The following is a 15,934-nucleotide window of genomic DNA, read 5'->3' on the forward strand; positions in this document are numbered from 1 at the left end:
TCCGTTAAGAGCACGAGAATTTTTAGCATCACTTCAAAACAAAACATTTTCCCTACTTCATTCATTTAAATATTCATTGAATCTATCAATCAGGCAAGGAGCTGGGAAGCAAAGAAAATTTTTTAAAAAACATGGCTGCAGTGAGCTTGCGGCAGGAACAGAGAAGTAAACAATAAACGATACTGCTTCACGATAAGACTGCTGATAGCAGTTTTGGAACACTGACCTCCTTGGACGGTGAAAAGGAGGAATGGAAAGCATTGGGGTAGACTTCTGGGAGAAGGGGTCAATGTACTTGAGACTTGAAGGATGAGTAAGAGCAGGAAAAAGTCAGGGAGAACTTCCCAGACAGGAGGAACATGTACCATGATTCAAAGACATGAGCAGACTGTAAGACTGCTAGAAGATTCATGTACAGGGTACATAAAGGACATGGGGTGAGACCTTTCTGAAGAGTCTTCATCCACACTGAAGACTTTTTTTTTTTTCCCTTGAGGGAGTCAGTGGAGGAGAAGAAGCAGGAAAATAAAATTGATGGTGATGGGACTGGTACTTGTTTGAATGCTAGGGTTGAAGAGGAAAAGACAGGAATCTAAATTTCTCCCTGATTTTTTGAAGCGTCTCCATTTAAACATGATCATTTCTTCCTCCAAGATGCAACAGTAATTGATACCTCTGTGTTGGTATTATCTCTTGGAGTCTATGTGCTTTTTTTTTTTTTGCATTTGCACATACATACGAGGTTGTATGTTCCTTGAGGGCAAGTCCACATATCACTCCATAGTACTTAGCACTGTATTATAGCAAATCCTTAATAACTGTTGCATTAAAACAATATTCAGTGCATTGTTGTAACAAGGCCTTTTGGTTACACATGGCCAGCTTTACTTTCAAACAATGGGGAAAGAAAAGAAAAACAATGGAAATCCCCAGAAACTTAATGGTCTTCTTTGAAGTCTAAGCTATTCATAGATCAATAATTAACAGTATACTCCTTTCTAACCGAGGGTGTTCTTTTGTGTCTGCCACTGAAACAGTGAAGTTCAGGGTTTCCATAGTTACAGAATGGAATTTCAGAATATATTTTAGTGTGAGAGAAGACTATCTGAGTGAGTGGAAACAGCTGAACAAAAGTTTTCAAATCTAAGTTCAGATAGTAAAGCAATATACTTCTGCTTGTACCCAATGTAGTATAGTTACCAATGTACTATAGTCGGGAGGGGAGCAACGAGGACTACTGAGAAAATGCCTGCTTCGAGCTTCATCGCTTTTTTCAGTTTTAATCCTAGTACAAATGCTAATTCATATTCATCTCATATTCATCTCTTTGGATCCTTCTAAAACTGTTGGTAGAGCCCTGACTTTCTCCTGGCCTCTTTGCGTTAACATTGGGAAGCACTCTTTCATTAGATTATGCCAAAAAGACTTTGTGGAATGCAGAAAATACATAGTTATTCGATGAGGCCATAGAAATAAATTTTGTATAAACCCGCAAAACTCACACGGGCCCCAAACGTATATAATATTAGAGTAGAATACTGACTTCAGCCTAAGAATTGTCTGGATGGAGCATTTTAAGTTTTTTTCCTGATTTCAAAGTTCATCTTTTTCAGTTTTCCTAAGAAATATCTTTACTAGGCTATTTTTAGTGGTTGATCCTTTAAATCTTAAGTCAAACACCACCCCCCACACACCTCTTATATTTATTTGCTATGGTTTATTATTAATCTTCAGACAGGTAATAGAAAAAGTACAATTTGTGTTGTTTTGTTTTAAAAGCCGTACTGTATAAAGGTGGCATGATTTTGATTCACATGATGAAGGAAGTCAAGAAAGTTTTGCATCCCACTTGGGTTCAAAGTTTCATTAATAATAATAATGATAATATAAATGGCAGCTGGATTTAACATGAAATTATTAATGAAGTTCCTGCACACTGACATTCTCTCATTTGGTCCCTACAATGCAGTGGTATGTGCATTATCAGCCCCATTTTATGGATGGGGAATCTGAGGCTTGAAGCTTGCCAATCTAGAAAGTGGGAGAAAACAGGGCCTGAATCCTCTGACAGCCAGCTTTCATCTGTCCACAGCCACTCAGTTTGGGAAACAGTGTTCAAGGACCTTCTATGTCTGCCTTGTCCAATGGGAATTTTCAACACACATGAGATTTTGGATGGGTCATTTGCAGTTTTAAGGCCAATGCAGATGCCTGGAAGTCTGGGCTGAGTTTTTCACAGTTGATAACCACCCCCTTTCCACGTACCCCCATATCCCAAACATCCTGCATTAAATAAACCATAACCAAATTTAAGCATATGATCAATGAAGTAGTATCATATCAGTAACTGGCTGGCCTCAAAATTCAGAATACATTTGCTTTAACACTGAAATCCTGGTTAGCCAAATGTCCATTTGTAATATTACATCGCGAATAGTAAACTAGTTTCTCTCCTAAGCAATCTTTTTGCATTCACTGAAACGCCATCATATTTGTGCTTCCCCCCACAGAGGCCCGTTTGTTGCCTCTCAGGGGTCTCTGCTAACCTCTGTCCTTGGTAGCAGAGGCTATGGCTTATTCCTTCTTTCCTCACCTGCCTCAGTGCTTTCCTCTCTTCTAGCTTCCTGAGATGCACATGGATACTTTACTGCTGAAATGAGAGTTAGAGTGGGGAAATAGGGCTCTAAATAACACTATCTTATTTTCTCTGGCACTAAAAGCTAAAAGTTTGAGGAAAGGAAAATAGCCATCATTTGAGTGTGTACTAAGTATTAGAAGCTATGCTAAGCACTTTCCCTATATTATCTCTAATCTGTACAACAATTTAGGGCTTAACATGGAGCTGGACACATAATAGATGTTTAATGAATGACTGAAAGTATGAATCGAGGAGACTACTAGTTCTTGATCTAGATGGGAAAACTAAAGCTCAGAGAGGTTAAATGACTTGCCCAAACAACAGGCATTTCCTACAAAACGTTCACCATTTCACAACTTTTTCACTTGGTCAGAATCTATGTAAATGTTCAGCATTACCCTCTCTAATTGTTTTACTGAGTAAGACTCATGGCATTATTAATGACATGATGATCCTTAGGTGTTTACCTAAAGAAATGGTGGGCCACCTGTATAGTAGAGGGAGTCTCACGAGAACTGTAGTACTTCCCTCACACTCAAGAGTCAAGCAATTAATTAGATTATTTAAGCAGAAATAATCCTCCCCACCCTATCCTGGTCACTGACCAAAATACTGAAAACAAACTGGGTGGCAACATTTGAGCAATGAATTCTGACACCTAGCACCTTCAGACAGTGCCAAATGGTCATGCTTTAATGAGCCCAACTGTTTCTCTCTACCCTCTCACCCCTCTCCCATCTGGTATTTTTAGGTTCCAGCCAAACACAGAATGGGGTCAGGCTTACAGCACTGGATGAATGGTGGGAACATCATTTGGTGCTTGGAATTCTTTTGTCTGTGCCTCACAGGGCCCTGTTGGAGGGAGATTGAAATGCCACCCACAAATAGTGGCCATAGGCTTGCTGCCTCTAGGAGGCTAGGTGAGTAAACCCTTGTTCAACGCTAGCCACAAGCTGCCATCTGTGAGTTCAGGTTACCAGTCACTGTGGGGCAGTGAACAAACACTTGGAATAACAGACTGTAGGACAAATCCCAGTATGGCCACTCACAAGCTATGTGATCTCAGACAACAGAGGCTCTGTGCGAACTAAGCCTTTGAAATCACGGAAGCCTGGGTTTCAGTTCTGCCTCTGCCACTTAACTAGCTATGTGACTTAAAGACAGGTATTTAACCTTTTAGGATCTCAGGATTCATTGTCATAAAATTAGAATGTTAACACCACACAACTCAAAAAAAAATTATGGTGAATATAAAAGGAGAAAATATAGGAAATTTGCTTAGCACAGTGTCTACTACACGTTAAAAACTCGGTACGTGATAAGCGGCCGCTAAGATGATTATGGTAATGCCGTACATGGTGTCACTTGCCATCTCTTGTTCCACTTTCCTTACCTGTAAGAGGGTGGCAATAATTTCCATACTGTTCACCTCATGGCTTCACTGAGACAATGACTTGACATCATCAATAGAAACACATTTTTGTAAAGTGCAAAGTCATGCCCCAATTTTATCCATATGGAATTGTTCCACACCAGCTCTACTAGAGGAACCATGTTTAGGAGAGGGATTAGAGAGGATTAGGAATTTTTAAAAATCTTCAATTTAATAGCAAATCAGATTTATACCAGGTACCATTTAGTCTAAGCTATAGTTTTAAGATCCTGAATGCATGTGAAATGAAGGTATCTCATTTAGAAGTAAAATATTAAAGATCAGGTCCAGCGAGGCCTCACAACAGATTTTAAAATTTCATTTAATAATTAACTGATAAGGGTTCCTTGTGGATAAGCTTGATTATAAGTGATTTTTAAGTGATTTTCAGTTTATTCTCTTCTAAATTTTCTCATTTTCTATGACAAAAACATAAAACTAAGGTATTTTTGAAAGAGTTCAAATCCTAAGGAGACATTTTAAAGAAATTCATTTACAGATATATATCTCTCCCCGTGAACCCTGCCACAGGTTACTAAGCCATTCGTGAAATAGAATTGAAATAAATATCAATATTGGAGTCACTGGACCAAGCTTCTTTTAAAGGCCAGCCGTTGTATGGTTGTTAAGATGGTTTTCATCCGGAATAGGGGTGCAGTAGCCAATTCAACAATGATCACGAGGAGATGCAAAATTATCTCAAGAGGAGTAGCACTGAGAATGTTCCTTAGATGGACAGTTATGTGCAATCAACAAATGAATGACTGTTGACAAGATTGGTTAGAACAAATCATAGAATCCCAGGGTTGCAAAGAGCTTGAAAATCATATAGTTCAACTCTCCCATCCAAAACTTGGATCTCTTTTATAATATATACTGCTAAGGGATCTTCTATCATCAGGATCATCTGGAGGAACATATAAACAAATACAGATTTCCAAGACCCACTCCAGTTGTACTAAATCAGAATCTTAGGAGGGTATGTGTGTGTGTAAGGGGAGGTGGTGGGGAGTAGCATACATAACTTTTTACAATGTTCCCTTTTTTGGGCAACTATGGTTCTGGCTCACTATCTTTCCAGGTTGTCCAGATCATCTCTGGGCAGCTTTGATTGTTAAAAGGATTTCTTTAAAATGAGCTGAAATCTATTTACCCATAGCTTTCCTTCAACCACCTCGTTTTTATCCTTTGGGACCACATTCAACATGATAGCTCCTTCTAGAGAGCAACCCTGTCAGACAGCTTTGATGATTTACATTAAAGCAAACCAAAATGCATGTTATTTTGACATTTGTTGATGGAAATGGAAATGGTGAAGCACTGAATATAAACAAACTGCTGCTGAGAGTCACCGCTTTGAATACATAACCTTTCAGGAAACACAACAAGCCGTTGTATAAAGTCAGAATCCCTTCACAATGCAATGTTAGGCAATTATCCAGGAGCTCAACGATTTAAGTTTAAAGACACACAAAGAACAGGAGGAGTGAGCTGTCTGCAGATGGGAGAGATGCCCTGGAATTGCAGCTGCTTCACTGTGACTCCTGCCCACCGAAGGTGAGGGAGCAGCCGTGGAACAACCTGCCTGCTGCCCACCCACCCCTCACCCTCTGCTCACCCAAGTATAGGGTCCAGTCTTCTCTGGGGTGCATATGGCCCATAGAGTTATTCTTGGGTATATACTTCCTATCTTCTCTCTATGGTTTTTACCAGCTTAAGCACTCTATAACTTTGTATGTAGTAGTACTTGAACACCTGACCTCACTGAGGATCATTGCCAAGGGTGCTTTGGGTTTTTGGATATGAGGATATTATAAGGGCCTTTTGAGAAACCTGCAGCTCGAGAGAAGATGGGGACTATTTTGAATATGTGTGATTCCTGGCTTCGATTCCACACCACATCTATTTTCCAGAGGATGGACAACTTGTATTTCTTGGAGTCAAAAAGACATTCATGGGAAGAGAAATTCCTCTTTGGTGGTGGTGATTAGAAACTGCTGGGATAGATGAAGGAGTTGGCAGGTCTGAAGCATTTGCCTGCCTTTCAAGAGAAGAGTTGAAGAAACGCTCAGAGGAGAAAGGGTATGACAGTCCTGACTTAGAGAACACATACCCAGAACCAAAGACCCAAGTGGAACTTGGGAGTTTGAGGGCTGGGGTGAGAAATAGGAGTGAGTATAATAGTAAAACAAACAAACAAACTGTAAATACAGTCTTCACAACTCTTCAGATATTTGACAGTTCCTATATCAAGCATCTCAATTGGGGGATAAGGATTTTCAGTTTTTTTTCCATCAATATTTGGAGGCATTCCACAGCCAGGGGCTTAGCTTAGAAAATCATATACCTTATTTGGCTTTCACTTTGGCCTTTATCAATTATAAAATTCTCTGAAAAATATTGAGTCTCTAGAACAAGCCCTCTGAGTTTGTAAATCAGAATACAAGCTGATAAGCACAATCAAACGTGTACCGAACACGTGGAGGCTGGTAAACACTCTTAAGAAGGCAGTGTAAACAGACTCTTCCTTTCTGCCTTGACATAGTCACCAATTTTGGTAAAATCCTAATATAAGGAGAATAAGACTTTTTAATTTGTGTCACCTGTCACCACTGACAATTTTCTCGTGGATTGACTACTTCATTTAAATAGTTTTTTTACAACAGTTTTTCCCATCTCCCTCTTCTCCCATCTCCACTCCCTAGATAGCTGAAAAGCAAATATTCTGAAATATAAAAGGCATTCTTACCTCCTCTTGCTGGGGATGACACCCATCTCCTCACTGTCCCCCTCCAGTGTGACGCGCCTGGCCTGCCACCACTCATCATCGGAGGCGTTGATAACATGGAGAATATCTCCGTATTTAAAACTAAGTCCTTGACTTGGCAGCCCACTGTCCTTGCTCTTGTCATAGTCAAACATGGCTCTGGAGGAAATGACAAAAGAGAACACTGTTAGAAATCTCTGGTGGCTCAGATTTAGGATTCACAGTTTTCCACATTCACTCTATTCTGAGAACCCATTATCCACTTGACACCAACTTCCTGGATCACGTGTTGGATTGCAGCCTGCATTCTGACTGCTTTGGTCACCAATAGAGGTTCTGGCTTCTCCTTGGCAGTTGTAGTGGCAGCTTATAGACCCCTAAACGTGAGGTACTCCTTTTTTTGGAGACCATCATGTGTTACAAGGTAATACCGGAAGATGTTAAAGGCAGTTTAGTACCTGATTGAGATTTTTTTTTCTCTACTACTACAATCAGATTACAATATCACAATGAAGAGAAACATGCACATCTTTCTGCATGAAGTATTTTGTGCTGTGAATAAATCCTCTCAGATGTTTCAACCTATAGAACTCTTTCACTATAATTGGGAAAAATGGTAATAACTTAAATGTCCCACCATACAGGACTGCCATCCTTCCACTCAATAGAGAATTAGGCTGTCATTGAAATTTGATGGTTTCAAAGGTTAATGTAATACATGAACAAGTGCTTAAAATTTAATAAGTGAAAACATATATACCCATGTCTATATGTGTGTGTGTGTAGATAGACAAAATTATACATATCTTCTTTTTGCTTCCATAGAATGCTGAGCCTACCTCATCATTGCACGTATCACGCGTCACACTGCACTGTAATTCTTGCTTTCTGTATCATGTTTCCTCCACTAAATAGCATTTGCTGAGCCTTTTCTAAGCTCCAAGGACTGTCATATGTATGACTGGTGGGGAGAGAGGGCTGGAAGCAGAATTCAAATGACATAACAAGACCTTGGTAACTAGCTGTTACCCTAGGGAGCTGACAATTTGTCTCAAGCCATATATTGTCCACTTCCTCCTCTATTCCCCTCTTTCAAAAATCACCACCACACACATACAGCATATAATTTCTCCATAAAACCAGAATTTACCACCTCCCTGTTTATTCCCTTTTGATTCCATTCTAAGAATTTCCTTGGGCTGTAACCACTATGCATGCAAAACAAGTTGGATCTGGGGAACAGATTTTTAAAAAATTACTGAGAGCCAAGTGTGATTATTTCCTTTTCTTCTTTTTTTTTCCCCATGAAAGAAATGTCACGTCTGCTGTCATGGCAACCAAAAAGACCTGAAGACAGCATCTACAGCTCTCAAATATTGCAGGAAAAGTTAAATCATTTACAATACAACCCTTCTTTCATTAACCCTGCCCCCAAGCCATGGAATTTGGGGGATACATTCTTAGCCTGAGTTCCCAGAGTGAATCATTTCCACATCCACCATTAGCATCTTCCCTACCAAAGGCTCACACAAAGCCCCAGCCAAGACGGGAGGTGGGGGGGCACGCAGACCCACAGAAGCCACTCCTGACACTACCACTTCTCTGGTTGTGTGGTGCCACATAAATTAGTTACATTCCTGAGCCACAGGTACAAAATTTATGTAATAACTACGTTAGCATGGACCTGTGTGGACATTAACCAAATAACACATATAAAACCACCCAGCCCATGGTAGGTATAATGTCACAGAGTGTAGCATAGTGACTGTCAGGGCCACATCCTGGTCCTAATACTTCTTACTAGCTGTATAGCTAGTTACCTAGGCAAACTACTTAACCTCTCTTAGGCCTCACTTTCTGCATGTATAACAGTGATGATGATGATCACGATGTCAATAAGAGAACCGCCATCATGGAACTGTTATAAGAATAAAGTGCTACATACAGTAGTATATGTAAAGCACATACAACAGTGCCTGGCACATAGTGACAATCCATAACTATGACTATTGTTATCGCCTTCTCCCCTTTCCCTCTTGAGTGGATACTCCTAAGAATCCTTTCTATAGATTCCACTCTGTGCAAAAAGAGTGTTAACATAGCAGGCCTGCGACTGCTGTTGTTAAAAAGGTTGGCTTGCAAGTCTGGCCCTTGGCTGATGTCTCGGAACTTCAATTTTGGGAGGTTTCCCAATATTTCCTAATAAGAGTATCTCACTGTGCCTAAACTATGCCTAACTGTGTCAGAAATTCAAGCTGGATTTAGAAGAGGATGTGGAACCAGGGATATCATTGCTGATGTCAGGTGGATCCTGGCTGAAAGCAGAGAATACCAGAAAGACGTTTACCTGTGTTTTATTGACTATGCGGCATTTGACTGTGTGGATCATAACAAATTATGGATAACATTGCAGAGAATGGGAATTCCAGAACACTTAATTGTTCTCATGAGGAACCTGTACATGGATCAAGAGGCAGTTGTTTGAACAGAACAAAGGGATACTGTGTGGTTTAAAGTCAGGAAAGGTGTGCCTCAGGGTTGTATTCTTCCACCATACCTATTCAATCTGTATGCTGAGCAAATAATCCAAGAAGCTGGACTATATGAAGAAGAACGTGGCATCAGGATTGGAGGAAGACTCAGTAACAACCTGCATTATGCAGATAACACAACCTTGCTTGCTGAAAGTGAAGAGGACTTGAAGCATTTAATGATGATCAAAGACCACAGCCTATGTAAACCTATGGATTACACTTCAACAGAAAAAAAAAACAAAAATCCTCACAGCTGAACCAATAAGCAACATCATGATAAACGGAGGAAAGATTGAGGATGTCAAGGATTTCATTTTACTTGGATCCACAATCTACACCCATGGAAGCAGCAGTCAAGAAATCGAAAGACGCCCTGCATTGGGTAAATCTGCTGCAAAAGACCTCTTCACAGTATTGAAAAGCAAAGATGTCATCTTGAGGACTAAGGTGCTCCTGACCCAAGCCATGGTGTTCTTAATAGCCACATACACATGCGAAAGCTGGACAAGGAATAAGGAAGACCAAAGAAGAATTGATGCCTTTGAACTGTGGTGCTGGCAAAGAATAATGAATGTACCATGGACTGCCAAAAGAATGAACAAATCTGTCTTGGAAGAAGTACAACCAGAATGCTCCTTAGAAGCATGGATGGCAAGACTACGTCTCACATACTTAGGACATGTTATCAGGAGGGATCAGTCCCTGGAGAAGGACATCAAGCTTGGTAAAGTATAGGGTCGGCAAAAAAGAGGAAGACCTTCAACGAGATGGACTGACACAGTGGCTGCAACAATGGGCTCAAACGTACCAACAATTGTGAGGATGGCACAGGACCAGGCAGTGTTTCGTTCTGTTGTGCATAGGGTCGGTATGAGTCGGAACCGACTTAATGGCACCTAACGACAACCTGTTTGTGCAAACAATGTGGTTTATGCTGAATACCTGCTTTCCTTCTAGGAGTCTGGAATTTTTGGCCATGTGCTAGGCAGACGGTGCCTATGTGACCAGCCCCTAATAAAAGCTCTGGGCACTGAGTCTCTAATGAGCTTCCCTGGGAGACAACATTTCACACCTGCTGCCAAAATTAGTTGCTGGAGAAATTAAGTGTATCATGTGTAATTCCACTAACAGAGAACTCTTGGAAGCTTCTGCCTAGTTTCCTCTGATTTTTTGCTCCATGTACGTCTTCCCTTTGCTGATTTTGCTTTGCATCCTTTTGCTGTGATAAATGATAGTCATCAGTACACCTAAATGCTAAGTCCCGTGAATCCTCCTAGCAAGTCATCAAATCTAGGGGTGGTCTTGGAAAGCTGACACACACTCTATAGACTGCAAAGCATTTTCACATATACTGCCTTATTTGAGACTTAATCCATTCATGTGAGGAAGGTACGATAGGTACAGTCCTATACCCCTTTTACAGGTGGGGCAAGGCCCACTGACTAACCCAAGGTCACACGGCAAAGTGGCACAATCCAGGGCTGCCACTTAGATCTCCTGATCCCAAGTCCTAGTTCTGTGATCTTCACCTTGTCCTACATAATCTGGAAGGTGATGTTGGTGGCGGAGAGGTTACGTTGTTGTTCTTAGCTGACCGTCTAAGTTGATTCCAACTAATGGTGACCCCATGTGTGCAGAGTAGGATGGATCCATAGGATTTTCAAATCCATAGGATTTTCAAGGCTGTGACCTTTCAAAAGCAGATTGCCAGGCCTGCCTTCTGAGGAACCTCTGGGTGGGTTTGAACTGCTAACCTGGCTAGTAGTTGAGCACTTAACCGTTTGCGCCACCCAGGGACTCCATGATAACCATAATGACTACCATTACTTACACATGTGGTAGAGACGACATGTAAATCCAGGTCCTTTTGACTCAAAAACCCACGTTCTCGACCATTTCGTTATTTCTGTTTCCCAGCCGGTCGCTCTTCTGGCCGTGTTCACAACCTACCAGTAATGTGCACGTTTAATTCTCCCTTAAGCTTTAACCATAACTCCTTCCCAAAGTCCTGAAGCTCCCTTCTTGTTCAGTTCTTGTTCCAGTGATTCTTACCCTAAAAAAGTCTTTGAACCTCTGGCGTGGCTCTGATCTTTTTCCAGATATAATGTGCTGGGAATAGGGGGCTAGAGAGACCATCAGGACAACTAGCAGGTGGTGGTTAGGAAGGTGGGCTCTAGGGTCAGATTACCTGGGGCTTGCAGCTTTTAAACTATGTGACCTTGAGCAAGTTACTTAACCTCTCTAGGCCTCAAGTTTCCTTAATGGTAAAACTGATAGCACCAGCTACCTCAAAAAGTTGTGGTAAGGATCAAATGAAGTAATATATGTAAAGTATTCCAATAACAGAAGTGTTAGCTATATTATAATTGTTATTCTAAAAAACGTATTGGCTTTGAACCAGGGGTTCTGGTTCCCAGCTCTACCACTTAGTAACTGTCTAGTGGACCATGTGCAAAGACATCTAAAACACCCCTCAATCCTCAAGACCCAGTACAGTGCCTGGCGCAAAGTAGACAATACACATCTGTGGCATAAATTTGAAGGAGAAAAAATTTCGATGACCTCTGTAAGTTCTTCCTCTCTCAAGCCTCATTGTCTTCATTTGTAGGGAGTGGGGGAGTAGAGACTTTCCCAAGGCCTCCTCCAGGTCAGACATTCAGTCTACTGTGTTCCATTCTATTCTCAAGCATCCTTGAGAGGGAAGTTTCACACTCCTGCCCTTAGCAATAGGTGTCCTCAGGAGGAGCTCAGCAACAAGCACTTTCCACGAGCCCTATTTATCTTGGACAGTCTCCCCTCTAGGATTACACTGATTCAGACTTGTCAGGTCCCTTAAAGCCAAACAGCTGACACATTTCAGCAGCTTTTGGCTCCTTCAGATATTAATGGATCCTCACGTCTGGGAAAAATGCTACAGTGCCCCCATCACTTAATTTAAAAAGTGATAAGCTGTTTTTAATTTGCTTTATGTGCTAATTCATCACAGCAACTCTTATAAAATGCCATTAAGACTCACACTTTCCACCCAGGGTGCTTTTAACAAGTCCATTAGACAAGTACAATTAGATGGGAAGAACAGGAGGACTCTGCCAGCCCTCCTGCGCCTCCTGCCAACTGGGGAAGTCTCGTACGGGGAGAGTGAAGCGGCCACTCATCCGCACTTTGTGCAACATGGCTCTGAGATACTTTATTGAAACAGGTGCCCAGCCTCGTGCTGCTGCTGCTGTTAGCTGCCGTCGAGTCGCTTCCGACTCACAGCGACCCCATGTACAACAGAATGAAACACTGCCCGGTCCTGCGCCATCCTCACAGTTCGTGCTAAGCACCCTAAATACATTGTCTCACTCAGTTTACTGGGGAGGCAGGATAGCATATGGGTTACGTGCCAGGCTTTGGAGAGACTTGTGTTTCAGTCCTAACTCTGCCATTCCTAGCTATGGACTTTGGGCATACTGCTTACCCCCTTTGGACTATTCCCTCACGTATGAAATGTAGATTATGACGGCATTAACTCAAAAGGTTGCTGTGGAGGTAAAATGGGATGATACATGTAAAGTGCTTAATGCAGAACGCATTTTACTTTATTATTATTTCCGTCAATAATCCTGCCATGTAAGCATTTTTAGTCTTATAAAGGAAATGAGACTGAAAGAGCTAAAGTCAAAAAAGGTAGTAAGTAGAAGAAGGAAGACTCAACACAGGTGTGTCTGACTCGAAAGTTCATGCTCCTGACCTCAGAATTCAGCTTGGAATTCCTGATGAAGGATTTCATGATTTGATGATGACACTTACAAGACAGTATGGACTAGACAGCAGAAAGAGCCATGAGTACTTTATTGCACACAGATTTTCTCATTCAGTCTCACAGCTGTCCTGCAGCGTGTTAGCCCTGTGTCACAGGCGAAGACACGCAGAGTCGCGTAATGTAAGCACCATGTCTGGTGTCACACCAGCAGTCGAGCAATGAGGCCAGACTCCCGTCCTCCCTGCCTCTGAGGCCTGTGAACATCCCGCGACATCAAGCTGTGTGTTGTTTCCACAAGCCAGTGCTCCACCACCAAGAAAACCCCACACCCTGTACTTGGGCCTCGACTGCAGTAATATTTAATGATTGTAGATCATAACAGTACTGGTGTTTTCTGTGCTGGTCAGAGGGTTGGGTTTTGGCTGCACCACTTGAAGAGGAACGTGCTAGGCTGGTACAGAGGGAGCTATGAGGGCGGGGAGAGCTCTGGGGACCAGGTCACTAGGAAAAGGGAAGATTACTTGATGTGTCTCATGGTTATGGAGGATTTGGTAGGCAGAATAATGCCCCCCTCTCCAAAGATGTCCAAATCTTATTTCCCAGAACCTGCAAATATGAGACATTATATGGCAAAAGAAACTTAACGATGTGATTAATGTTAAAGACCTCAAGGTAGGGAGATTACCCTGGATTATCTGGGTGGACCTAATCTAATCACAGGAGTCCTTAAAATGGAAGAGGAAGGCAGAATAGTAGGTTCTGCTTCTACTGCAACACGAGAAAGACTCAGCTGCCATTGCTGGATTTGAAGATACCAAAAAAAAAAACAAAACAAAAAAACCCAAACCCATTGCCATCAAGTCGATTCCGACTCATAGCGGCTCTATAGGACAGCGTAGAAGTGCCCCATACGTTTTCCAAGGACTGGCTGGTGGATTCGAACTGCTAACCTTTTGTTTAGCAGCCATAGCTATTAACCACTGTGCCTCTAGGGCTCCCAGATTTGACGATAGAGGAAGGTAATATGTTACAGCAGCAATCGAAAAGAATACAGAGGACAAGAAGCAGAATGATTTAATAGAGGGCAGGGAGATGGCAAAAAGCGCCTGTTTGGTGATCTTGTCAAAGATTTTTTAGGAATAAAAACATCTACTCAACAACAATAATAACCTACTGAGTGTCCCTGGGTAGCACAAACAGTTTGTGTTCAACCACTAACCTGAAGGTTGGCAGTGGTGCTGAGGAAGACAGGCCTGGCATTCTGCTTTCATAAAGATTACAGCCAAGAAAACCCTATGGAGCAGTTCTACGCTGTAACACATTAGGTTGCTATGAGTCAGAATCCACTCGACAGCAATGAGTTTGTTTATGTGCAAAGTACCTTTGCTTTACATAATTTCATCTTCTTGGATCCCTGCAAATATCTTGAAATCTAGGTATGATTATTTCTACTTTATACATAAGGAATTTCGGCTTTAATTTCTACATATATACTTCATCTAATTCTCACAAAAACCTTATGAGATTAATATTATATTGTCCCTGTTTTCAGATGAGGAAGCTGTGACACAGATGCAGTAGCCTTTTCCTTCTCTGAAGTTGCAAAGATTCTGCTTGCACCTTCTCTTGGGAAGCCTACAAGTCCCAGGCTTGAATGGGAATATGTCACACTTCTACTGGGTCACACTTCTTCTACTGGACAAGAAGCTCCTGAAGGTCAGGAGCTCCCAGGTCTAGTTTCAGCACAGTCTTTGCAGATGCATTTATCAATGAATAAATGAACCAGCAAATTACTTTCTTCTGTACTGAGAACTTGTTTAGGCTGGAGAGGCCTTTGTTTCCACGACAACTTTAAGACCCAAGAAGTTGAGTGCTTTGACTCACTTTCCTTAGTCTCTTCAAGTTGAGGTCTTCTGCTTGATTAGAGGAGACCTGGTTCTCACCTTTCTAAGCAGCAGGAGAAAGAACAAAAGCAGCAGAAGATAAAATCTGTTTTTTGCTCCATCCCACAGTGCCTAGCTTGGACAGGCCTGTTCCGTGTTTCGTATTGTTAAGTGGCTGTATACAGCGCAAGAAGCATAGACTTTGGAGTGGAGGGATACACATTCAGGTCAGTCCATCTCTTTCTAGCGGTGTCCTTCAGTAAATCCGTACAGCAATCTGAGCCTTAGTTTATGTATAAAATGGGGTTCATCATCCCTACATCTCAGCACATTTGCAGAGATTCAACAAGATGACGGAAAAGCATTTAGTACAATAGCTGACAACCAATAGCTTCTTTACTTCACCCATTCCCTACTCTAGAGACAAGTGAAGGGTTATTTCTACAACTATTGGAAGGGAAATACGATATGGCATCTTTTAAATGTGATATAAAAATACATATGTAATAAACTTTCTCGAAACCTTTTCTCAGCAGGGTGATGTGGGAAAGGCTGCTGAATTAGGAGCACAGATCTGAATTTTACTTGCCCTTATTTTAAAAATGAGGATTTCCCTGTTGTTTTCTTAAAAGCAGTAATTCACCCACTCATTCAATGAATAAGTGTTTCAGATATAGGGAAGGCAGTCTGGAAGTAGAAAGAGTGGAGTTAGAGCAGCAGGAGTCTAGTTCTGGCTTCAACTTAACCTCACTGTCTGTTGTTACTTAATCTCTTTGGGCTTCAGTTTCTATATAGTTGACTATTTTTAAAAAAACAAACAGACTCTGTAAGGTATATTTCAGTTGTCATGTTCTATGCCTTTGACTTGAAAGGTGCTTTGAATAGGGAAATGGGATAACTTGCCATGAGGCTGATATTAATATGTATTCCATAGG

At 41.5% G+C, this 15,934-nt stretch overlaps 1 protein-coding gene across 9 annotated transcripts in view; it reads right to left on the reverse strand.

Moving 5' to 3' along the window:
• The window catches only part of DLG2 (discs large MAGUK scaffold protein 2), a 2,186,317-nt gene that overhangs the window by 63,744 nt on the left and 2,106,639 nt on the right, over positions 1 to 15,934 (reverse strand). For all 9 annotated transcript variants that reach the window (XM_004385499.2, XM_004385504.2, XM_004385503.1 and 6 more), the window contains one exon: positions 6,820 to 6,996. In XM_004385499.2, coding sequence (XP_004385556.1) covers positions 6,820 to 6,996 — 177 coding nt within the window. The remainder of the gene's footprint in view (positions 1 to 6,819; positions 6,997 to 15,934) is intronic.

This window comes from Trichechus manatus, unplaced genomic scaffold (genome assembly GCF_000243295.1).
Source record: "Trichechus manatus latirostris isolate Lorelei unplaced genomic scaffold, TriManLat1.0 scaffold00140, whole genome shotgun sequence".
Lineage (NCBI taxonomy): Eukaryota > Metazoa > Chordata > Mammalia > Sirenia > Trichechidae > Trichechus > Trichechus manatus.